The sequence below is a fragment of the Odontesthes bonariensis genome, chromosome 15 (genome assembly GCF_027942865.1).
Source record: "Odontesthes bonariensis isolate fOdoBon6 chromosome 15, fOdoBon6.hap1, whole genome shotgun sequence".
NCBI lineage: Eukaryota > Metazoa > Chordata > Actinopteri > Atheriniformes > Atherinopsidae > Odontesthes > Odontesthes bonariensis.
The window spans coordinates 36,693,929-36,718,399 of NC_134520.1; the positions used below are offsets into that span (position 1 = coordinate 36,693,929).

The 24,471-nt window shown below is 41.7% G+C and overlaps 1 protein-coding gene across 1 annotated transcript; it reads right to left on the reverse strand.

Moving 5' to 3' along the window:
• Positions 1-1,335: 1,335 nt before the first annotated feature.
• On the reverse strand, positions 1,336-20,645 carry LOC142400007 (excitatory amino acid transporter 5-like). Its single transcript, XM_075484563.1, has 6 exons — positions 20,296-20,645; positions 5,156-5,389; positions 4,883-5,077; positions 2,576-2,710; positions 2,391-2,493; positions 1,336-1,494 (listed from the first exon to the last, which is right to left on the reverse strand). The coding sequence occupies exons 1-6, from the start codon at positions 20,643-20,645 to the stop codon at positions 1,336-1,338; spliced, it is 1,176 nt and encodes a 391-aa protein (XP_075340678.1).
• Positions 20,646-24,471: the final 3,826 nt, after the last annotated feature.

Consider the following 24,471-nt stretch of genomic DNA (forward strand, 5'->3'; position numbering starts at 1 on the left):
GTTTTCACAGCAGGGTCACATCCAGAAGCACAGGGCAAGGATGAATAGAGCACAGTTTCTATAGAGAAAAAGTTCATTTCATTAGAAAGAAAAAGAAAAATCAGTGCATAAAGGACTTCTATTCAAATTCCGATGCCGAGAACAGATGGAAACATACTTTATGGCTTTTGTGATTTTGCTGCCAATGAAATGTTGCACAAAACCCCTAGCTGATGCTTTGCATTCTGCACTGCGTATGTAGGCCACAGCATTAAATAATAAAGCTCAATGTCATCAGGATAATGATTCATTCATGGTTCCAGAGTCAAAACGGTCAGTCTGTATGTGTCGTTAGCTCTGCAGCTAATAGCTCGGTCACTGTCGCTAATGTAACGGTAAATAGCATGAGGTATGCGAGTGGACACCTCATTTACTGTAACGCGAGTGTGATGTACTTATTTGTTGTTTTGATAGCCGTCCTGCTGTTGGTGCTATGGCGCGCACGATATCTGCCTTTCCCCTGATTGAAATGACTCGCGCTACGTGCATCTTTGCAAACCAGAGCAATCTTTGCCCCGCCTCTCTCCTCCTAATTTGCATTTAAAGCTGCAGACCCTAAACAGCTCATTCTGAGGATCCGAAGGGAAGCTAATTTTTGGGACTGGCTGTAATTCTGCACCAAGGCAGAATTTTGGGGAAAAAACTCAGATACAGTATTAGGGGACCACTAAAGCCTATAAAAAAATATAAAAGCCTCCATTTATTTTCATGTCATGGCACCTTTAAAGAGACGTGTGAGATCAGCTGAAATGCAAACTGGGATCAGCTCACATGAGCTTCAGCCAACAGTGATTCCCATAGTTCATGTTAAAAAAAAACAAAAGGAGAAAATAATGCACCAGGACTTCAAATGAAGCCAGTCAGAGCGCATGCCGGCATGCAGAGGAAGAGGACGGATGAAGAGCACTTGGATTCATTCATTACCTTTATCCCTTCAGGCAGGGTGAGCACCCGGTGCTGGCCAATCAAATCCCAGTTCTCTCCGAGGTTTGTGTTCGTCCGACAGAGACGAGCACGAAGACGTTTGTTCCCGTGGAAGATCGGGCCGGTTTGGGCCTGAAACCCTCTGACCAACAGTTCCAACATAAAAGGCCCACATGTTTGGGGTCTGGAGTCTGAATCCCTTCACACCTTAATCCCCTGGAAGGGATCTCCTGTTCAGACCAGCAGGTGAGATACCGTGAACCCGTTCCATTCTGAGTCCTGACCGGAGAAACCAGACGGAGTCTCCCGTTCAGGTGGCACAATGTGATCCTATGCTGGGTCTGGGGTGTCCCGAGGCTCCGCCCCTCTCCGTCACACCTGGCAGATGTTGTAGTAGACGGTGTGTGCGTGGCCCTGGCTCATCGAGTCGCCCGTCGAATCGTACATGCAGTCTTTGTGCGTGTGGAACTCGGTCATCGGAACGTCGGTACCGTGGGAGTTGTTGTGAGGATTCTGCGTCCCGTACGACGGCTGCGGAGAAACACAGAAGTACATCAGCCCAGAAAAGCTAAGCTAAGCTAGCCATGCTAGCCAAACTTTAAATCTGTTCTTAATGCCCAGACATAAGTCTGACACGTCTAAGAAGAGGTACTTTCTGAACTCATGAACAAAGCTGTTCCAACTTCTGATCTTTTTCATGTTTTTTGTTCATCTCTGTTAATTCTTGATAAATATTTTTATTCATTTTCTCTAAATTTCACCTGGACACCTTCCATATAAACACTCCCATGATGCACCTCTCCATGTACATGTGACATCATTGTTGTCATTAACTTGTTTCTCTCTCTCAGCAGGCGTCCCTGGCCTGGTGTTACGCTGTTTGTTGTCCCCTCTTTCCTGTCCTCTCAGCCCCCAGCTGGTCCAGGCAGATGGTTCCTGGTTCTGGTTCTGATGGAGCTTTCTTCCTGGTTCTGGTTCTGATGGAGCTTTCTTCCTGGTTCTGGTTCTGATGGAGCTTTCTTCCTGTTCAAAGGGAGTTTTTTCTCCCCACAGTCGCCTCGTGCACGCTCAGGACGGGGGATTGGATCAGAGAGAAGTTTATATGCAATCTGTTGGTTTCCTGAGCTGGGAAACTGTTTTTTAATTGACTCTGGATGAATGAATTGGACTCTAACTGGCTTGAATTGGACTTATACGTATTATTGAAGTGCCTTGAGATGCCTTGCCTTTTGCGCTTAATAAATAAAACTGAACTGAATTGAAAGTGACTCAAAACATGAAAAACTACATCTGACCGTATGTTTTACTTCTAGAATTCAAACTGAGGTTTTATCTTCTCTTCAATAATAAGCACGTCAGGATAACAAACAGCTTTGAATGTTTCTGCCGCGTCTTTAAAAGCTGGGAGCTCGGCTGCTGTGCTTTACCTTTCCTGCTCTGCTCAGGGGGAAGTCTTTCCGACACAGGTGTGCAATTATTCCTGCCGCCAGAGCGTCGCCGAGCACGTTGATCACGGTCCTAAACCGGTCCCTACGGACGCAGAGCGGGCGCCGTCAGACCCCGGCAGCCATCAACAGGAAGACATTTCCATCATATCATTGCTTTGACTTACAGAATCCAGTCAATGGCCACAATGAGCGTGATGTCATCTGCTGGCAGGCCCACAGAGGTGAGCACGATCACCATGGTGACCAGCCCGGCCTGAGGGATGCCGGCTGCACCGATGCTGGCAGCCGTTGCTGTAATGCTGGAAAACACGTAAAATTCCACCAATCAGAGAAGCAGATGATCTGAGCTGATGGTGGGCTTGTTGTCTGACATTCGACCTGAATTAAATACACACAATCTGACCCGAAACGGTCCGGTTGTCAAGGCAACGCTACAACCCGACCACATGACCACAAAACAAACTATTTCTAATGGCAGAAATTCTTTCCATAACACACTCAGGTTTATATAATACATCATATTATAAACCCTAAACTTCACATCACAAAATGCTTATTTACTCTTTATAGTAACTTTACACTCAATAAATATACAACCTGCAATGAAAACAGAAAGCTAATATGGCGGTTACAGCGGTAAACTTCCTGTTTCTGTGAAAAAGCAGAAATTTAACAGCTTTCAAGGGGCATAAAGCTCCTTTTTTCTGATTTAGTTTAGTTTTACTTTAGTTTAGAAGCAGGAACAAAGATAACCACACCATCTATCACAAAATGTGAAAACGAGGATAAACTTTTCAAAGGTCCCAGATCTCAGTCAGCTTATTCGGGCTCAGGCTTGTTCACACACACATCATCACCAAAGAAATTCAAAAGCTTTAAACATGTTGAGACTCCTTACATCTATAGCCAATAATCAGCAGCCGTGGGCTCCACTAAGCAACAGAAACTACTGCTTAAAGGAAAGTCTGACTTTATGCCCTTTTGAGTTCAGCATAAGTTTGGAAGTTGACTGTTGTTTCACATATAAATGACAGTGTCGTCGGCATACTGCCGGATCTGCTTCCACACAAAAACACCCGTGTTGCTACTGTAAACACCGTAACGCCTGAATTTATATAGCTGTATATAAAAAAATGTTTTGTGTGTGTTTTAGCCTTTAAGTAGATGGTAAATAATGCTGAGATTATTAATTTCACTTTCACACAAAAAATAAATAGAAATTTTGGTATGTTGCAAATTTGCGACAACAGGCATCCTGGTCAATTTGGAGTCAATTTTGTATGTTTGGTATGTAATTTGGTATGTTGCTTATTTTCAACACCAGGCATAATAGTCAATAATAAGATAACAACAACACAGTACAGTGGAAACCGCTTATAGTGGTCACGGATATAGTAATCAACCGCTTATATGGATCAAAAGGCTTGGGACGGAATCATTTCTATACAAATGCTGTTTAAATAATTTGTTTATAGTGATCAAGAAATCCGCTTATAATGTTCATTTTTGGCCATTTTATGAAAGTAAACATGTGCAAAAATAATTTTAAAACTACGTGTAGCTATTATATTTTTTACTCCCTTGATTCCTTTCTGGACGTCTGCTTCTGCTTCGCTAGCTAACGTAACGAGTTGACACCGGGCAGCAAGCGCGCGAATCATGGCTGGAAAAAGGAAGTCATGGAGGAGCATGTGTCCGAGGATGGGTGCTGGAGAGCGGATTGAATGCGCGTGTGACCGCTGGAAGCTCCAGGCTGGTTCTTGTAAGATGGGAGGCCGGTGCTCATTCGATTTCTCCTACTTGTCGAGAATTGCTACTTTGTGGTTTTGCGCATGCGCCAAGCCGATTTTCTAAGTTTCGTTTTCACGCCAAGTAGCACAAATCGACAGAACACCGGCACGGAGGAGCACAGATCCGAGCAGGGGTGCTGAAAGGCGGATTGAATTCAAACTTTATTTTCTGACTTGTAAGAAAAAAATGCACCGGCGGCACAGCAGAGAATAAGTAACGTACTGTATTTGAGTTAGCCTACAGTATGTCTGCGCACTGCGCAGTACTGTAATTAAACTTGCATGATAATAAAATTCAGTAAATGCTGAAGCTATCCGTTTTATTTAGTTTTTCTCATTGAAAAACGATACAAATGGCATTTAGATGATATTCTCCATAAAAAATAAGTGAAATACCTGCACTGTAATACAACTTCGGTTTTAGTAATCAACCGCTTATAGTGTTCAAATTGGCTCTGGACCAACGTGATCACTATAAGCGGTTTCCACTGTAATATAACAGTGAAAAAACAATGTTTTTTTATTCACCCTTTTTTTTTTTTTACATATTTATTTATATAAATCTGCAACAGGAAATAAGTCCGTCACTTTGCGGTCCCACTAGAAACAAGTGCTATCTCAGCTGGCATATATGCGACAATAGGCGTTAAGGGGTTAACACCAAAGTCTGTGTTGGTTTACCTGATGGTGACTAACTGGCCAAAGTCCAGCTCGTAGTCGTTAACCTGAGCGATGAAGATGGCCGCCACAGCCTCGTAAAGCGCCGTGCCGTCCATGTTAATGGTGGCTCCAACAGGGAGGACAAAGCGAGCAATCTGCCGGTCAACGTGGCAGTTTTCCAACAAGCATTTCATGGTGATGGGAAGCGTGGCAGAGCTGAGAAGAGATGATGGCCGAGTTAATGGAACAAAAATCCGATGATACTTATGGAGCGCCAATTAGAGCAGAACTGACCTGGAGGAGGTGGCCAGAGCGATCACCATGGCCTGCAGCAGCCCTCGGATGAAGACGAAGGGATTCTTCTTGGTGAGGATTAAGTAGAAGAGAGGGAGGAGGATGAGGCCATGGACGAAGAGGCCAGCAAGCACGGTGATACCGTACCAGCCCAGCTTCTTCCCTAGTGTGCTTGGGTCCTGCATGTCGAGGATTTTCCCTGCCACCAAGAAGATGATCCCAAATGGGAAATACCTGAGAGGACAACAAAGAGGATCCTTGTTGGATAAAAATGTTCTTACAAAGAAAGTCCAATCTAATGCTCATCCTCTCAGAAGCAAGTTTTTGGCTGACAGATGCTCGTATTAGTGTCACTATAAAGGAGTAATGAACAGAGATGGGACCAAGTCACACATGTGCAAGTCTCAAGTAAGTCTCAAGTCTTAGCTTTCAAGTCTCAAGTCATTTTTTCTTCGGCAAGTCAAGTCAAGTCAAGTCACCTTATTATTGCAATTTTACCTGCAGAATCTGATCTTAATAAAGTGAAAACACAAAGATATAAGTAACTGTCAGTAAACATCATTGGCCAATGTGTCCACCCTGTCCACCCCGTATCATATCAAGCTAACGTTAGCTAACTACCGGCTAGGCTAACAGGCTAATATTAGCTAATTTGACGAGCACTCACTGGTCAGAATGGATCTTCAAATGACGAACAAAGTTCGAAGTTATGCTAGATGCTTAACACTCGAGTCATTCAAGTTATCGAGTCTCAAGTCAAGTGCCGAGTCTTTAACTTCCAAGTCCGAGTCAAGTCTCAAGTCTTTTGTTTTTTGTCAAGTCAAGTCACAAGTCATCAAAACAGCAACTCGAGTCGACTTGAGTCCAAGTCACAGTGACTTGAGTCCCCGTCTCTGGTAAAGAATGATTAACATACGACCATTAAATATAAAAATATATATGAAAGAGTTCATAGAACAGAGCTGCGCTGTGTGTTTTACAGAGTAGTTCCAAAACATCGTGGGATCTTAAGCTGCGATTATACTCAACACACATCAACACAAAGCCATTATTGTTCATACCGGCGCCACGGCGCCCTGACACCACAGAAAACTTCCAACTTCCACGTGGTTACGGTCACACGGTGAGGTCAAGTTGGGTTTTTGTCTTGTCTCCATGTTTTGTCATTTCCTGTATCATTTTGAAGACAATGGCTGTGTTCGAAACCGCATACTACATACTACATACTGATCTATCAGACAGTATGCAGAGCGTTTACCCACAATGCATTACGCTCCTGCCCGAGCTGAAATCAGCCGGCCTGAAGCTGATTTCTCTTAAGCTCTAAACTCTGTAAACTTTAGCAACATTTGAAACATTTTCAGGTGAGAAAGTAGTCGTTTAGATCCCCAACGTGTTGAAAACCTGACAAAATACCGGCTGTTTACAATTTTGTTCCCACGAATTCGGCGCTACTAAAGCTAGCCGCAGTGAGCTAACGCACTTCCTGTTATTTTCACAAAATAAAATACCCGTTGCCTTTTATCATAGGGAAAGCCATTACCATACAATTGGTGCTTTTGTTTTGAAAACAGGAAGTGAACCTACCCTCGTTGTGGCTAGCTTGAAACTGCCGTTTTGACAGGAAATGACGATCGGCGACGTCACATTACGTTGCATCTTGGGTAGTTTGAGTATGAGTAGTAACCTCATGATGCATACCCAACATTTAGGAGAATCTAGTATGCATCTGGGAACTTCTCGCTTACTCAAACTCGCATACTAACTCAAAAAGTAGGAGTAGGAGTAGTAGGAGAAGTAGAAGTATGCGGTTTCAAACACAGCCATTTTCTCCCTTTACTTTAATCCAGCCGTTATTCACCTCATTTAGCCATCGCTGTCATATCATTTTTCATATCCTGCTGCAACACTGAGCATGGGACTGATTGTTTTCACTTTGGTCTTTACTTTCCCTACATCTGTTCTTTTACTGTACTACTTTGCAGAGATGGGAGCAAGTCACAAGTCTTAGCTTTCAAGTCCCAAGTAATTTTTTTCTTGGTCAAGTCAAAGTCAAGTCACCTTATTATTGCAATTTTACCTGCAGAATCTGATCTTAATAAAGTGAAAACACAAAGATATAAGTAACTGTCAGTAAACATCATTGGCCAATGTGTCCAACCTGTCCACCCCGTATCACATCAAGCTAACGTTAGCTAACTACCGACTAGGCTAACAGGATAATATTAGCTAATTTGACGAGCACTTACTGGTCAGAATGGATCTTTAATTGAAGAACAAAGTTGGAAGTTGTCGTCTGGCAGTCTGAGATGTTGATGCCGCATGTCTTGCACTGAGCTGTTCGTCTTTTGCCGTCAAAATGGTGATGATGAAAGCCGAAGACAACGACTCTCGGTCCCGCTGACATGTTGATGCATATCTGATATGAGTTTAATCTCTCCAATAAACACTAAGGTATGCAGAGAGGGCATGGCTGACTGACAGGGTAGGGATCCAATCAGGACGCCATTCTCAGCCTGCGCTCCTACCGGGTAATCCATCTTATTTCGGGATAATCGGGAGGCAGAGCCTTCAGTTATCAGGCCCCTCTCTGTGGAACCAGCTGCCAGTTTGGGGGGCAGAGCCTTCAGTTATCAGGCCCCTCTCTGAGGAACCAGCTGCCAGTTTGGGAGGCAGAGCCTTCAGTTATCAGGCTCCTCTCTGTGGAACCAGCTGCCAGTTTGGGAGGCAGAGCCTTCAGTTATCAGGCCCCTCTCTGAGGAACCAGCTGCCAGTTTGGGAGGCAGAGCCTTCAGTTATCAGGCCCCTCTCTGTGGAACAGCTGCCAGTTTGGGAGGCAGAGCCTTCAGTTATCAGGCTCCTCTCTGTGGAACCAGCTGCCAGTTTGGGAGGCAGAGCCTTCAGTTATCAGGCCCCTCTCTGTGGAACCAGCTGCCAGTTTGGGAGGCAGAGCCTTCAGTTATCAGGCCCCTCTCTGTGGAACAGCTGCCAGTTTGGGAGGCAGAGCCTTCAGTTATCAGGCTCCTCTCTGTGGAACCAGCTGCCAGTTTGGGAGGCAGAGCCTTCAGTTATCGGGCCCCTCTCTGAGGAACCAGCTGCCAGTTTGGGAGGCAGAGCCTTCAGTTATCAGGCCCCTCTTTCCTGTCCTCTCAGCCCCCAGCTGGTCCAGGTAGATGGTTCCTGGTTCTGGTTCTGATGGAGGTTTCTTCCTGTTCAAAGGGAGTTTTTTCTCCCCACAGTCGCCTCGTGCACGCTCAGGGTTGATTGGATTATGAATGGACGGTATCTTTTAAGTGCCTTTAGATGATATTTGTTGTCATTTGGTGCTTTTTAACATAAACTAAATTGAACACTTAGTCAAAAACAGCCGCGTTAAACTCAAGAAAGCACAGAAAATATGAGCATCGTTCATGTAAAAAAAGTGTTTTAACTGCTGTTCTTCTCCACAATTACACCCTTTCTGCATCAGTTTGAAGGTGACACTCCAGGCTGAATATACTTTGGTAGAACGGGTCATTCTGCTCGGTACTTACAATTTCATTTCATTATTTGCATATTATTGTTTAACATTGTTTAACATTGTTTAACAGACGTGTTTTCACAGCAGGGTCACATCCAGAAGCACAGGGCAAGGATGAATAGAGCACAGTTTCTATAGAGAAAAAGTTAATTTCATTAGAAAGAAAAAGAAAAATCAGTGCATAAAGGACTTCTATTCAAATTCCGATGCCGAGAACAGATGGAAACATACTTTATGGCTTTTGTGATTTTGCTGCCAATGAAATGTTGCACAAAACCCCTAGCTGATGCTTTGCATTCTGCACTGCGTATGTAGGCCACAGCATTAAATAATAAAGCTCAATGTTTATTCAAGCCGCACTTTCAAGGATGAAATTCAAAAAGGAGCGAAATACAAGGACAACATATCTCACATCACAGAGCGGCTGACTGAGAGCAGGCCAACACTTTGTGAACTCACAGATGGAGTTCAGCCGTCTCCACAGCCGAACACCTAGAAGAAGAACACCACCTACACACACATACATGCAAATATTGACAAGTGTGACCTCAATGCTGCTGCCTCCACACAGGCACTGTAGAGATCCAGCCTCCCCCTCATGCCCTCAATCTACACATTAATTGTGTGAAATCTGCATGAGAAAACATTTTGATTATTTTCCAGAACAGAGTTCCTAAAATCTTCAATTTTGTGGCAAAAATGTGACATTTGAGGGGAAATAATCACCATCTCTTGCAGCTGAATGGACTTGATAACATTTAGTGACCACAGTGACACTAATTGATCCAGCACCAGCACCAAGAAAGCAGCTGATTACTGTAATTATTTCCACAGGTTTACTAATTAAAGCAGAGCCCCGATCCTCCATACTGCCTTGTCACTGTTGGATTACATAAAGACACAAACAGGCCATGGAAAATTCTCTAAGATGCTTGCATCCATAGATATGTATAGAACCATAGATGTGTATAGAATCATAGATATGTATAGAATCATAGATATGTATAGAACCATAGATATGTATAGAATCATAGATATGTATAGAACCATAGATATGTATAGAACCATAGATGTGTATAGAACCATAGATGTGTATAGAATCATAGATATGTATAGAATCATAGATATGTACAGAACCATAGATATGTATAGAATCATAGGTATGTATAGAACCATAGATATGTACAGAACCATAGATATGTATAGAATCATAGATATGTATAGAATCATAGATATGTATAGAACTGTAGATATGTATAGAACCATAGATATGTGTAGAATCATAGGTATGTATAGAATCATAGATATGTATAGAACTATAGATATGTATAGAACCATAGATATGTGTAGAATCATAGGTATGTATAGAATCATAGATATGTATAGAACTATAGATATGTATAGAACCATAGATATGTATAGAATCATAGATATGTATAGAATCATAGATATGTATAGAACTGTAGATATGTATAGAACCATAGATATGTGTAGAATCATAGGTATGTATAGAATCATAGATATGTATAGAACTATAGATATGTATAGAACCATAGATATGTATAGAATCATAGATATGTATAGAATCATAGATATGTATAGAACTGTAGATATGTATAGAACCATAGATATGTGTAGAATCATAGGTATGTATAGAACCATAGATATGTATAGAACCATAGATATGTATAGAACTATAGATATGTATAGAACCATAGATATGTGTAGAATCATAGATATGTATAGAACCATAGATATGTATAGAACCATAGATATGTATAGAACCATAGATATGTATAGAACCATAGATATGTATAGAACTATAGATATGTATAGAACCATAGATATGTGTAGAATCATAGATATGTATAGAACCATAGATATGTATAGAACCATAGATATGTATAGAACCATAGATATGTATAGAACCATAGATGTGTATAGAACCATAGATATGTATAGAACCATAGATATGTATAGAACCATAGATATGTATAGAACCATAGATATGTATAGAATCATAGATATGTATAGAATCATAGATATGTGTAGAATCATAGATATGTATAGAATCATAGATATGTATAGAACCATAGATATGTATAGAATCATAGATATGTATAGAATGGCTAGATGTCTCGTCCGCGTTGCTGGGCAACGGAGTGGAACGTCCGCAGATGGCGGCCATCTTACCACAGGCAGCTCTCTCGCCGACAACATTGTGTTGATGGTGAAACATTCAAACATTCAAGACATAACTTGCTTAATTCTCAAACATTTAGGTTATTATAAACATCAAAGTAGTAAGCTAATTATCACACTACAGACGAAGTCCATATTTATTTTTTAAAATAAAAACGTAAATATTTCATGTTTATTTGCCCCATGACTGAACTTTATTTACCCCTTGGCATGACTCCCTCAGGGAAATTCAAGTCCCCAGTAGCTCCAAACACACACATAGGATCTCTATAAATCTAAAATACAGTATAATATAGAATAATTAATATAATATATAATTATAATATAATTAATATAGAATAATCTAAAACAAAGTGTAAAAAAGAATATAGGCTGTACAAGATATACAAAGTAAAGAGAGTTAAATAAAATAAGTTATAGCACTATGGTTGAGTTATTGCCCATATTGCACTACACTTGTGTTAATCACACATTGTATGCACATAGTCTGACCATAAATAGATCAGATATTGCACAGTAGTGACGTGAATTATTGCACAGATGACCGAATAAATAAAATATCGCACAGGGTCTTTTAGTATGTAAAACAATGTTAAATCGTCGAGATTTCTGCGAGATAAGAGTAATAGCGTCAGAGCAGATCACTTACCGTAACTATGGTTACCTCAGGTTTGACTGTCTCTCGGACATCTCATCCTGTGGTAAGATGATTTAATTAAGTTACATCAACATTTAATTTCCCTCTTGGATAAATAAAGTATTTTTGAATTGAATTGAATTTGAATTTGAATGGCCGTCTTGTGCGGACGTTCTAAACTCAGACGTAACATACCTAGTCATTCTATACATATCTATGCTTGCATCGACCAACCTGCTGGGGAAGTCTGAAAGAAAAGTGAGCTCATAAGTCTGCGCTCCATTGAGACATTCCTCCCCGAGTGGGAAACATTCAACATGGCTGCCACGGTCAGTCCTAGGATTGGAGAAATAACAACTTAAAATGAACTTAAATTGCAGTCTCAACGGGGATCTTTGAAACCTAATGAAGAATTAGTTGACCACAGACATTAACATTTGGCCAGTGATCAGGTCTCCTGACTTCCTCTGTTGAGCCCAGAGGGAAATAGTTTAGCATGTAGCTGTAAGCTAGCAGCAGATGCTAGCAAACAATGCTTTCTCATGCATTTCTAATGCATGTGTACCGTTAATTACTGCATTTAAACACTTTGGATATATTAACCTCATTAAACAGTTGTACTGGGAGACCTCCATCTTCATAAGAAACATGCTGATAATGTAACGTTAGCACGCAGAGAGTGAGGAGAGGACCGGTGTTGTGTTGGAAACACACCTTATCCACACAGCTGCAGGTTGATGAGTTACAGAACGGATCGTTCAGCTAGAAAGCTTCAGCTAACAAAGTAATGAACAATAATGTTCATCTTTCAGAAAGGAACAGCAATAACTCCTTAGAAGCTGGTGTACGTCATCTTCATTAGCTAAGCTGTTAGCGTTAGCTGCTGCTAAAGGAGAAAATACAGCAATAACTCCGTAGAAGCTGGTGTACGTCACCTTCATTAGCTAAGCTGTTAGCGTTAGCTGCTGCTAAAGGAACAGCAATAACTCTTTAGAAGCTGGTGTACGTCACCATTAGCTAAGCTGTTAGCGTTAGCTGCTGCTAAAGGAGAAAATAACTCCTTAGAAGCTGGTGTACGTCACCTTCATTAGCTAAGTTGTTAGCGGTAGCTGCTGCTAAAGGAACAGCAATAACTCCTTAGAAGCTGGTGTACATCACCTTCATTAGCTAAGCTGTTAGCATTAGCTGCTACTAAAGGAACAGCAATAACTCCTTAGAAGCTGGTGTATGTCACCTTCATTAGCTAAGCTGTTAGCGTTAGCTGCTGCTAAAGGAACAGCAATAACTCCTTAGAAGCTGGTGTACGTCACCTTCATTAGCTAAGCTGTTAGCGTTAACTGCTGCTAAAGGAACAGCAATGACTCCTTAGAAAGTGGTGTACGTCACCTTCATTAGCTAAGCTGTTAGCGTTATCTGCTACTAAAGGAACAGCAATAACTCCTTAGAAGTTGGTGTACGTCATCTTCAATAGCTAAGCTGTTAGCTAAGCTGTTAGCTGCTGCTAAAGGAGAAAATACATCAATAACTCTTTAGAAGCTGGTGTACGTCACCATTAGCTAAGCTGTTAGCGTTAGCTGCTGCTAAAGGAGAAAATAACTCCTTAGAAGCTGGTGTACGTCACCTTCATTAGCTAAGCTGTTAGCGGTAGCTGCTGCTAAAGGAACAGCAATAACTCCTTAGAAGCTGGTGTACGTCACCTTCATTAGCTAAGCTGTTAGCGTTAGCTGCTGCTAAAGGAACAGCAATAACTCCTTAGAAGCTGGTGTACATCACCTTCATTAGCTAAGCTGTTAGCATTAGCTGCTACTAAAGGAACAGCAATAACTCCTTAGAAGCTGGTGTATGTCACCTTCATTAGCTAAGCTGTTAGCGTTAGCTGCTGCTAAAGGAACAGCAATAACTCCTTAGAAGCTGGTGTATGTCACCTTCATTAGCTAAGCTGTTAGCATTAGCTGCTACTAAAGGAACAGCAATAACTCCTTAGAAGCTGGTGTATGTCACCTTCATTAGCTAAGCTGTTAGCGTTAGCTGCTGCTAAAGGAACAGCAATAACTCCTTAGAAGCTGGTGTATGTCACCTTCATTAGCTAAGCTGTTAGCGTTAGCTGCTGCTAAAGGAACAGCAATAACTCCTTAGAAGTTGGTGTACGTCATCTTCAATAGCTAAGCTGTTAGCTAAGCTGTTAGCTGCTGCTAAAGGAGAAAATACATCAATAACTCCATAGAAGCTGGTGTACCTCATCTTCATTAGCTAAGCTGTTAGTGTTAGCTGCTGCTGAAGGAGAAAATAACTCCTTAGAAGTTGGTGTACGTCATCTTCGTTAACTAAGCTGTTAGCGGTAGCTGTTAGCATTAGCTGTTAGCATTAGCTGCTGCTAAAAGAGAAAATAAATCAGTAAATAAACCAGGAGGAGTTACTTCTCAGATGCTTCCATTTCCCTGCTCTGAAGTTCAGGCTCTGAGAGTTGGAACTGATCCCTCTTTGTGGCTCAGCTTCTTCAGTCCAGCGTTGAACTGGACCAAGTTGTTAAAACAGTGGGAAATATAAAAATATAAAATATAATAAAATAAAAAATCCTCTCCCTGCTGTGCAGCCTGTAGAATGAAAATGTAAACTTGAGCGAGATAAAATCAAGCTGTAAAAAAGTAATTCTTCTCCTGTGATTGATGATATTTCCCCTGAGTGGACAGCCCGGTTCCCTCCAAATATATATCCTCTGACCTCTGAGTGAACTGCAAAGTTTGACTTTTTGGATCAGATTCCACAGCTCATCATCAAAGTGTGACAACCTGATGGCTGGGGGCCCGGCTCGGCCCACGCTGCTTCCTGCCAACCCCGTCCCACGATGCCCCCCGATGCTGCCCTCTGTCAGAAATCAAAGAATCACTCAGAATCCAAAGTGAAAACGGCTCCAAGCTGAGCTGTTTGTGCAGCTTTTTCTCTAATTTAGTAAAACTCTGCAGCTTAAAAACTTTGAGTTATGAGAAACACATCGAGGCAGAGATGGAAACAGAAGAGGAAGTTGAAAGCAGAGTGGATGTGGATGAGATGAGAGGACAGAGGACGGAGAGGACAACAGGAAGAGATGCAGGCGGGGGGCTTCCAGGGGAGGGGAGCCTGTTTAGGCAGCCAAAGATGAGATGTGCTGCTGATCAAAGCTCATCCATCTCCTGCCATCTCCTCACATCTCTCTGACAGGGTAACCAAACCCCCACATGTGCCGGCTGGAGGAGAGGAGAATCAAATATTCTGTATAATCTGCTGATAGCAGGAGTCAGAGAAACTTCTCCTGAACTGACATGCAAACACGTTTCTGACAAGCAGAATCTGGATTTCATTTCATCACAACGCAGCCGGCACACTGCCTCCCACCACATTATACACATTATACACACATTATACACATTATACACACATTATACATATTATACACACATTATACACACATATGTATGTACGTTATACACACATGTATGTATATTATACACACATTATACACATTATACACACATATGTATGTACGTTATACACACGTATGTATATTATACACACATTATACACATTATACACACATATGTATGTACGTTATACACACGTATGTATATTATACACACATTATACACATTATACACACATGTATGTGTACATTATAAACACATATATATATATATTATACACATTATACACACATGTATGTACATTATAAACACATTATACACACATATGTACACGTGTATGTACATTATACACACACATGTGTACATTATACACACACGTGTACATTATACTCATACATGTGTACATTATACAGACATATACACATTATACACACATACGTGTACATTATACACACATGTGTACATTGTACACACATGTGTACATTGTACACACATATGTGTACATTAAACACATATATGTACATTATACACTCATATATACATTATACACACATGTATTTTATACACACATATGTACATTAATTAGATTAAAAGTTTTAATCGTTGCCCAGCCCTAATTTGAACGTAATTCTTATTTTTGTTTTACCTTATTTATGGTCCATCAGTTCCCTTTTAGGACTTTAATTCTTATTTCTCAATGATAGTGTTTCCAGTCGTCCTTTGTGAAGCGATATGAATACAACAGATTGGAAGAGATGTCCACAGAATCAGTCAGGGAGTGGATATGAAATGATATCCAGGTTTACACGTGTTAGAATAGATGGGAAGAGAAGGAGGAATGGTTATTTCTGATTCAATATAAACACAAGAAACTTGTGCTAAAGAAAAAAATATAAAATAAAATAAAGGACCAGACTCAGTGAATAATTCCCTACACTCCCTATTATAAATATCAGTGAGCAGTGCTGACCAACATGTCATTGGGGTCATCAGGTGGGAACCTCCTTTCATCAGTGTTTCGTCTAGTTGGGCCCACGACACCTCCAGGAGGCTAGACAATGACCACTGGCGTCCCAGAGTCACCCCCCTAATGCCAGCCATCACTGCCCCTCACACCACAACCACCATAAGCTACCTCAGCCTCTCACCAACTGCACACCAGTCACAGCGGGGTGGGGATGCAAACCCTGGTTCGGGTAGGGGGTAATGAAAGTATAGAGGGTGCCAGAGGTGGAGGAAGGACAAGACACACTAGCAGATTCAATTCAATTCAATTCAATTCAAAAATACTTTATTTATCCCAGAGGGAAATTAAATGTTGATGTAGCTCAATTAAATCAAGGAGTTATTATAGATGCTGATGGCTGTGGGCAGGAAAGATTTCCTGTAGCGGTCCGTTTTGCATCCAAACTGAAGAAGCCTTTGACTGAAGAGACTCTGTTTTCCGATAACAGTCTCATGGAGAGGATCTTCAGGGTTGTCCATAATTCTCTTGATTTTATGCAAAATCCTTCTTTGCATTATTGTCTCCAGAGGTTCCACAGTCGTCCCCAGAACAGAACCAGCCTTCCTTATCAGGTTGTTGAGTCTTTTTAGGTCCCTGGTTCTGATGCTGCTGCCCCAACAGATGACGCAAGAGGAAATGACGCTCTCGACAACAGACTTGTAGAAGATCTGCAACATCTTGTTGCAAACCTTGAAGGACCTTAGCTTCCTCAAGAAGTACAGTCTGCTCTGTCCTTTCTTGTAGATGGCTTCACTGTTGTGTCTCCAGTCCAGTCTGTTGTCCACATGAACACCAAGGTATTTATATTCCTCAACCACCTCCACTTCTTCTCCCATGATGGAAACAGGGTTTGATCTGACCCTGTTTCTCCTGAAATCTACAATCATCTCCTTTGTTTTGTTAACATTCAAGATGAGATGATTGTTCCCACACCATGCCACAAAGCGGTCCACCAGCTCTCTGTACTCAGCTTCTTGTCCATCTCTGATACACCCGACAACTGCAGAGTCATCTGAATATTTCTGTAGATGACAGGAGTCTGACTTGTACTGGAAGTCTGAAGTGTACAGAGTGAAAAGGAATGGTGAGAGTACAGTCCCCTGTGGTGCTCCTGTGCTGCTGATCACCTGGTTAGACACACAATTCTTCAGTCTGACAAACTGTGGTCTGTTTGTCAGGTAGTCATTAATCCAGGTGATTGTTGAGGCCTCCACCTCCAGTCTTCTGGAGTTTCAGACGAAGCAGACCAGGCTGGATTGTGTTATGCACTGGAGAAATCAAAGAACATGATCCTCACAGTGCTGCCTGCTTTATCCAGATGACAGTGGGTTTGTTGAAGCAGGTGTATGATAGCGTCTTCAACTCCAACTCCATGGCGATAAGCAAACTGCAGGGGGTCCTGATATGTGCTGGTTTGCTTACACAGGTGGGTCAACAGGAGTCTCTCCAGGACCTTCATGATGCGGGATGTCAGGGCAACAGGTCTGTAGTCATTGATGTCTGAAGGGTGAGTTTTCTTTGGTACCGGAACCAGACAGGATGTCTTCCACAACAGTGGTACCTTCTCTTGGGTCAAGCTAAGGTTGAAAAGGTGTTGCAGAATCCCACAGAGCTGCTCTGCACAGGCCTTCAGGACTCGGGGGCTGACACCATCTGGACCTGCAGCCTTGTTCCGGTTCAGTCTCTCCAACTGCCTCTTCACCTGACTTCTAGAAACAGAAAAGTGGGAGGGGGAGGCAAAGGGGACAGCAGCATCTCCTGATTGGGTTGAAGACAAACTAGTGGAAGCAGAAGAATCCATGACTGAGGTGGAGGTGGAGATGTTACAGGAAAGCTGTGGGTCAGAGGAGGGTGGGATGTCTTTTTGGCTGGGAACAGGATGGGAGGATGATGAGCTTGTTCCTGAACTGAACCTGTTGAAGATTGTGTTCAGCTCATTTGCTCTGTCCAGACTTCCATCCATCCGATCCTCCCTCTGTTTGAGGCCTGTGATCTTCTTCATTCCTGACCACACATCTCTGATATTGTTCCTCTGCAGTTTACTCTCAAGCTTCTTTCTATTCACCTCCTTGCTCTCTCTGATCTTGACTTTGAGCTGCTTCTGTATACTCCTCAGTAACTCCCTGTCTCGCTCCCTAAAGGCTCTTTTTTTCTTGTTCAATAGTTCCTTTAGCTCACTGGTGATCCAGGGTTTGTTATTAGGGAAGCATCTCACTGTTCTGGTGGGGATGGTGTTGTCCACACAGAAGTTTATATAGTCAGTCACACACTCAGTCATGGCATTAATGTCCTCTCCATGTGGCTTACAAAGAGAAATCCAATCGGTTGCATCAAAACAACCCTGTAAGGCTTCTTCAGCTTCCTGTGACCACTTTCTAACAGTCCTTTTTGTGACAGGTAGTCTCTGGACAAGGGGTTTATATGCTGAACAGAGAAAAACAAGGTTGTGATCTGATTTACGCAGGGGAGGTCTTGATTTGGAAATGTATGAATCCTTGACATTTGTGTAAAACAAATCCAATGTCTTGTTTTCTCTGGTAGAGCAGCTGACAAACTGTTAAAAAGTTGGCAGTGTAGCAGAGAGTGAGGCATGATTAAAATCACCAGATATTGCCACAAAAGAATTGGGGTGTTGTGTCTGTATCTGAGCAACAACGGAACTGATGACATCACATGCAGTGTCGGCAACAGCTGAGGGTGGAATGTAAACAGCCACCAAAACAACACTGGTGAACTCTCTTGGCAAATAATATGGACGAAAACTTACTGCCAATAGTTCAATGTCAGGACTGCAGAGACGACTCTTCACAGTAACATGTCCTGGGTGACACCATCTGTTGTTGACAAGCACTGCCAATCCACCCCCTTTCCTTTTCCTGCTACTCTTTAAATCTCGATCTGCTCGTACAGTCAGGAAGCCCGGCAGAGAGACGCTGGAGTCGGGGATATGATCCTGCAGCCATGTCTCAGTAAAACACATAATGCTACATTCCCGATATTCTTGCTGAGTCTTTGTCAAGGCTAGAAGTTCATCCAACTTGTTGGCTAATGATCTTACATTGCCCATGATGACGGATGGCAGAGATGGTTTGAACTTCTTCTTTCTTTCTCTCCTCCTTGCTCCTGCTCTGCATCCACGACGCCTCCTTTTCAATTCCAGTGGGATTTCTGGCTTCAGTTGTCGAATTATTTCTGCTTTTCCAATGTTATTCAGCTGCTCCCTGTTGTAAACCACCTTGTTGCTATGGTGATGCATCATGACAAAAGAGCAAAATATACAAAAGTATTGGGAAAAATCAATCCAGCTGCACAGCATCCAAGGCAGGAAGGAACAGTTGTCCAAAAAATGCAATTTCTTCCAAGAAAAAACAGGAATGAAATTTAGAAAAAAGAATAAATCTCAATATGAGGTACAGAGCTACTCCAACATGCTGCCACCCTCAGCAGCGCATTCTAGAACAAAGTTTCAAAAAATTCAGCAGACAAACTCACCTGAACAGTCCTATAATCACTAAAAATGCCAGCAACAACAAAGCCATACAACTCACTCCAAGCCAACTCACCCAAAATGGCCGCTTGGTTTCAAAAGGCTCACATGGGCCAAACCCTCCACTTAAATATCTTGAACTTCTTCTTTGCTTTTTCAAAAGTCTGTTTTCCCTAAGTGCTCCCCCTGCTGGGCCCCCAGCTGCTATTGCATCTTCTAATCCAAATCCACTTACTGGACTTTACTGCTTTATCTGACATTTCCTGCACTTTTTTCCTCACACTCTGTCCACTTACACCCAGCTCCCTCAACAATGAGACAACAGACTTTGCAACAAATCCTCTACATCCTACTTCCACTGGACAGATTCTAACCTTCCATCCTCGCTGCTCTGCTTCTGCCCCCAACTCCACATATCTAAGCTTTTTCCTTTCATATGCTTCTGCTACTAATTCCTCCCAAGGAACAGTCAGCTCTATGAAATAGACTCTCATTCTACTCCTAGACCACAAGACTATATCAGGCCTGAGGATGAATGGAGAAACATCTGCGAATGTCAACAGAAAACCACTTTCTCTCACATCTGGAGCTTTCCCAACAAGGCGCCGATCCGCTGGAATCAACTGATCGACATCGTGTGGATCAATAGTAGAATTTCACTGCCACCTGTTTCAGGATTGATTCCAACTTCTTATCTTATTGGTAGGAAATCCATAAATGCCTGGAAACAACGTTTCAGACATTAAACCCAGGAAATGTTTGAAAATGCAGCAGTCAGTGGGAGGACTGTTGATTGGACGAGCAGGATGGGAGGACTGTTGATTGGACGAGCAGGATGGGAGGACTGCTGATTGGACGAGCAGGATGGGAGGACTGCTGATTGGACGAACAGGATGGGAGGACTGCTGATTGGACGAGCAGGATGGGAGGACTGCTGATTGGACGAGCAGGATGGGTGGACTGTTGATTGGACGAGCAGGATGGGAGGACTGCTGATTGGACGAGCAGGATGGGAGGACTGTTGATTGGACGAGCAGGATGGGAGGACTGTTGATTGGACGAGCAGGATGGGAGGACTGCTGATTGGACGAGCAGGATGGGAGGACTGTTGATTGGACGAGCAGGATGGGAGGACTGCTGATTGGACGAGCAGGATGGGAGGACTGCTGATTGGACGAGCAGGATGGGAGGACTGCTGATTGGACGAGCAGGAAGTGGTCAGAACCAGTCGCACCAACATCAGACGACTGGCTGGAAATGAATCATTAAAACCTCCATCATGAAAAACCAGACACATCGAGAGGAATGTGGTGAGAATGGGGTTGCCATGACATCATGATGACATCATGGTGACATCACACACGTCATGGATCCGAGGGATAAATCAGGCACGTGTGACCCTTCTTTTTTTTTTTTTTTTTTTTAGGACTGGGCGAGTTAACTCGTTATTATCACGTTAACTCGTTAATTATTTAACGCCGATAAACATTTTATCGCGCATTAACGCAGGTTTTATTTATTTATTTATTTGATCAAAAAAAAATTTAAACACGTTTTTTTTATAAGTCTGTCGCTCACAGGCTTTTATTTTGTAAAAGTCTGTCGCTCACAGGCTTTTATTTTGTAAAAGTCTGTTGCTCACAGGCTTTTATTTTGTAAAAGTCTGTCGCTCACAGGCTTTTATTTTGTAAAAGTCTGTTGCTCACAGGCTTTTATTTTGTAAAAGTCTGCTGTTCACAGGCTTTTATTTTGTAAAAGTCTGCTGCTCACAGGCTTTTATTTTGTAAAAGTCTGCTGCTGTCTGCTGTGGAACAGGAAAAGAAAGTAATCGGCGGATCCACCAAACACGGAGAAGGGTACGGAACTTTTACTCGGCCATTTTCATTTTAAAGTTCTTCCAGACGGCGGAGTCGACAGAACCAAAGTCATCTGTAAACACTGCCAAGTTGAATTGTCTTCTCAGCGTAGTAGTTCCAGTCTAAAATATCACTTAAAGGCAAAACACACAACTGATAGCAGCAAGTCATTCAAGGAAACAGACAGTGGAGCGAGGCTTCTACATAAAAACTACAGAAAGATGCTGATGTTAAAAGTGTGTTTGCACAACAAATGTTATGGCACTTTCATTCATATGGCAGCACATTTAAAATAAAACTAAATGCTAAAAGCTATACGCTACTTTTGGATTCATTTTTGGATTCTGCGTACAAATGCGATTAATCGTGATTAATCAGGGAAATCATGTGATTAATTAGATTAAACATTTTAATCGTTGCCCAGCCCTAGTAAGTAGATATAAATCTTGTATTGTTTCTTATAATCTTAATACTTCAACTGTTAAATAAGAAATCCACTAATCATACAAAGTTGTAAATAATCCAAACATTTCTTCCTTTGGGGTCTCGGGAGGCTGCAGCAGGTACGACTGCTCATAAATACTTCACAGTAGCAGACTTCAAAAGAAGTGAAATCTCCTTTAAAGTCAGACGCAGCAGCAGCAGCTTCTGCTCGGTGCGTTTCTTCTCAGGACCGAGTCTTCGGGCTCAGCAGTCGGCTGCAGGTCTCCTGTGTTTCTGGCAGCTCTCAGAAACCAGCACACAGCAGCACGAGTGTCAAACTCACAGCTTTGTAAGCCGAGCGGAGGCGTCTTATGTTCAACATGTCGAAACGTGTAGAAAGAAAAAACATCGGGCCGAGTTGTGCTGCCATTGTGTCCTCTCTGAGCCACCATACAAACGAACATCATCGCCCAGAATGTGGCTGTGTTCCAAACCGCATACTTCTCCTACTTCTCCTACTAACTTTCTGAGTTAGTATGCGAGTTTGAGTAAGCGAGAAGTTCCCGGATGCATACTAGATTCTCTGAAATGTTGGGTATGCATCATGAGGTTACTACTCAAACTCAAACTACCCAAGATGCAACGTAACGTGACGTCGCCGATCGTCATTTCCTGTCAAAACGGTAGTTTCAAGCTAGCTACAACGAGGGTAGGTTCACTTCCTGTTTTCAAAACAAAAGCACCAATTGTATGGTAATGGCTTTCCCTATGATAAAAGGCAACAGGTATTTTATTTTGTGAAAATAACCGGAAGTGCGTTAGCTCACTGCGGCTAGCTTTAGTAGCGCCAAATTCGTGGGAACAAAAATTGTAAACAGCCGGTATTTTGTCAGGTTTTCAACACGTTGGGGATCTAAACGACTACTTTCTCACCTGAAAATTTTTTCAAATGTTGCTAAAGTTTACAGAGTTTAGAGCTTAAGGGAAATCAGCTTCAGGCCGGCTGATTTCAGCTCGGGCAGGAGCGAAATGCATTGTGGGTAAACACTCTGCATACTGTCTGATCGATGAGTATGTAGTTGGCAGTATGAAGTATGCAGTATGAAGTATGCAGTATGTAGTATGTAGTATGCAGTATGCAGTATGTAGTATGCAGTATGCAGTATGCGGTATGTAGTATGTAGTATGTAGTATGCAGTATGCAGTATGTAGTATGTAGTATGCAGTATGTAGTATGCAGTATGTAGTATGGAGTATGTAGTATGCAGTATGCAGTATGTAGTATGCGATATGTAGTATGCAGTATGTAGTATGCGGTATGTAGTATGCAGTATGTAGTATGTAGTATGTAGTATGCAGTATGCAGTATGTAGTATGCAGTATGTAGTATGTAGTATGCAATATGCAGTATGTAGTATGCAGTATGTAGTATGCAGTATGCAGTATGCAGTATGTAGTATGCAGTTTGTAGTATGCAGTATGTAGTGTGCAGTATGCAGTATGCAGTATGTAGTATGCAGTATGCAATATGTAGTATGTAGTATGCAGTATGTAGTATGCAGTATGTAGTATGTAGTATGCAGTATGTAGTATGTAGTATGCAGTATGTAGTATGCAGTATGCAGTATGTAGTATGTAGTATGCAGTATGTAGTATGCAGTATGCAGTATGTAGTATGTAGTATGCAGTATGTAGTATGCAGTATGTAGTATGTAGTATGTAATATGCAGTTTGTAGTATGTAGTATGCAGTATGTAGTATACAGTATGTAGTATGCAGTATGTAGTATGCAGTATGTAGTATGTAGTATGCAGTATGTAGTATGCAGTATGCAGTATGTAGTATGCAGTATGCAGTATGTAGTATGCAGTATGCAGTATGTAGTATGCAGTATGGTGTATGTAGTATGCAGTATGTAGTATGCAGTATGCAGTATGAAGTATGCAGTATGCAGTATGCAGTATGTAGTATGCAGTATGCAGTATGTAGTATGCAGTATGTAGTATGTAGTATGCAGTATGTAGTATGCAGTATGCAGTATGAAGTATGCAGTATGTAGTATGCAGTATGTAGTATGCAGTATGCAGTATGTAGTATGCAGTATGTAGTATGTAGTATGCAGTATGCAGTATGCAGTATGTAGTATGCAGTATGCAGTATGTAGTATGCAGTATGCAGTATGTAGTATGCAGTATGCAGTATGTAGTATGTAGTATGCAGTATGCAGTATGTAGTATGTAGTATGTAGTATGCAGTATGCAGTATGTAGTATGCATTATGCAGTATATAGTATGCAGTATATAGTATGTAGTATGCAGTATGTAGTATGCAGTATGTAGTATGCAGTATGCAGTATATAGTATGTAGTATGCAGTATGTAGTATGCAGTATGTAGTATGCAGTATGCAGTATGCAGTATATAGTATGTAGTATGCGGTATGTAGTATGCAGTATGTAGTATATAGTATGCAGTATATAGTATGTAGTATGCAGTATGTAGTATGCAGTATGCAGTATATAGTATGTAGTATGCAGTATGTAGTATGCAGTATGTATTTTGCAGTATGCAGTATGCAGTATGCAGTATATAGTATGTAGTATGCAGTATGTAGTATGCAGTATGTAGTATATAGTATGCAGTATATAGTATGTAGTATGCAGTATGTAGTATGCAGTATGTAGTATGCAGTATGCAGTATGCAGTATGTAGTATGCATTATGCAGTATATAGTATGCAGTATATAGTATGTAGTATGCAGTATGTAGTATGCAGTATGCAGTATATAG

Excerpts from the sequence above, each read along its gene's own strand:
- LOC142400007 (XM_075484563.1), bottom strand. The coding sequence starts at position 20,645 with ATGTTGGTGCGACTGGTTCTGACCACTTCCTGCTCGTCCAATCAGCAG. Across the intron at positions 5,390-20,295 it reads ATCAGCAGTCCTCCCATCCT|GTATTTCCCATTTGGGATCA; the intron begins GTTCGTCCAATC and ends TTGTCCTCTCAG. Across the intron at positions 1,495-2,390 it reads CCCTGAGCAGAGCAGGAAAG|CCGTCGTACGGGACGCAGAA; the intron begins GTAAAGCACAGC and ends GTTTCTCCGCAG.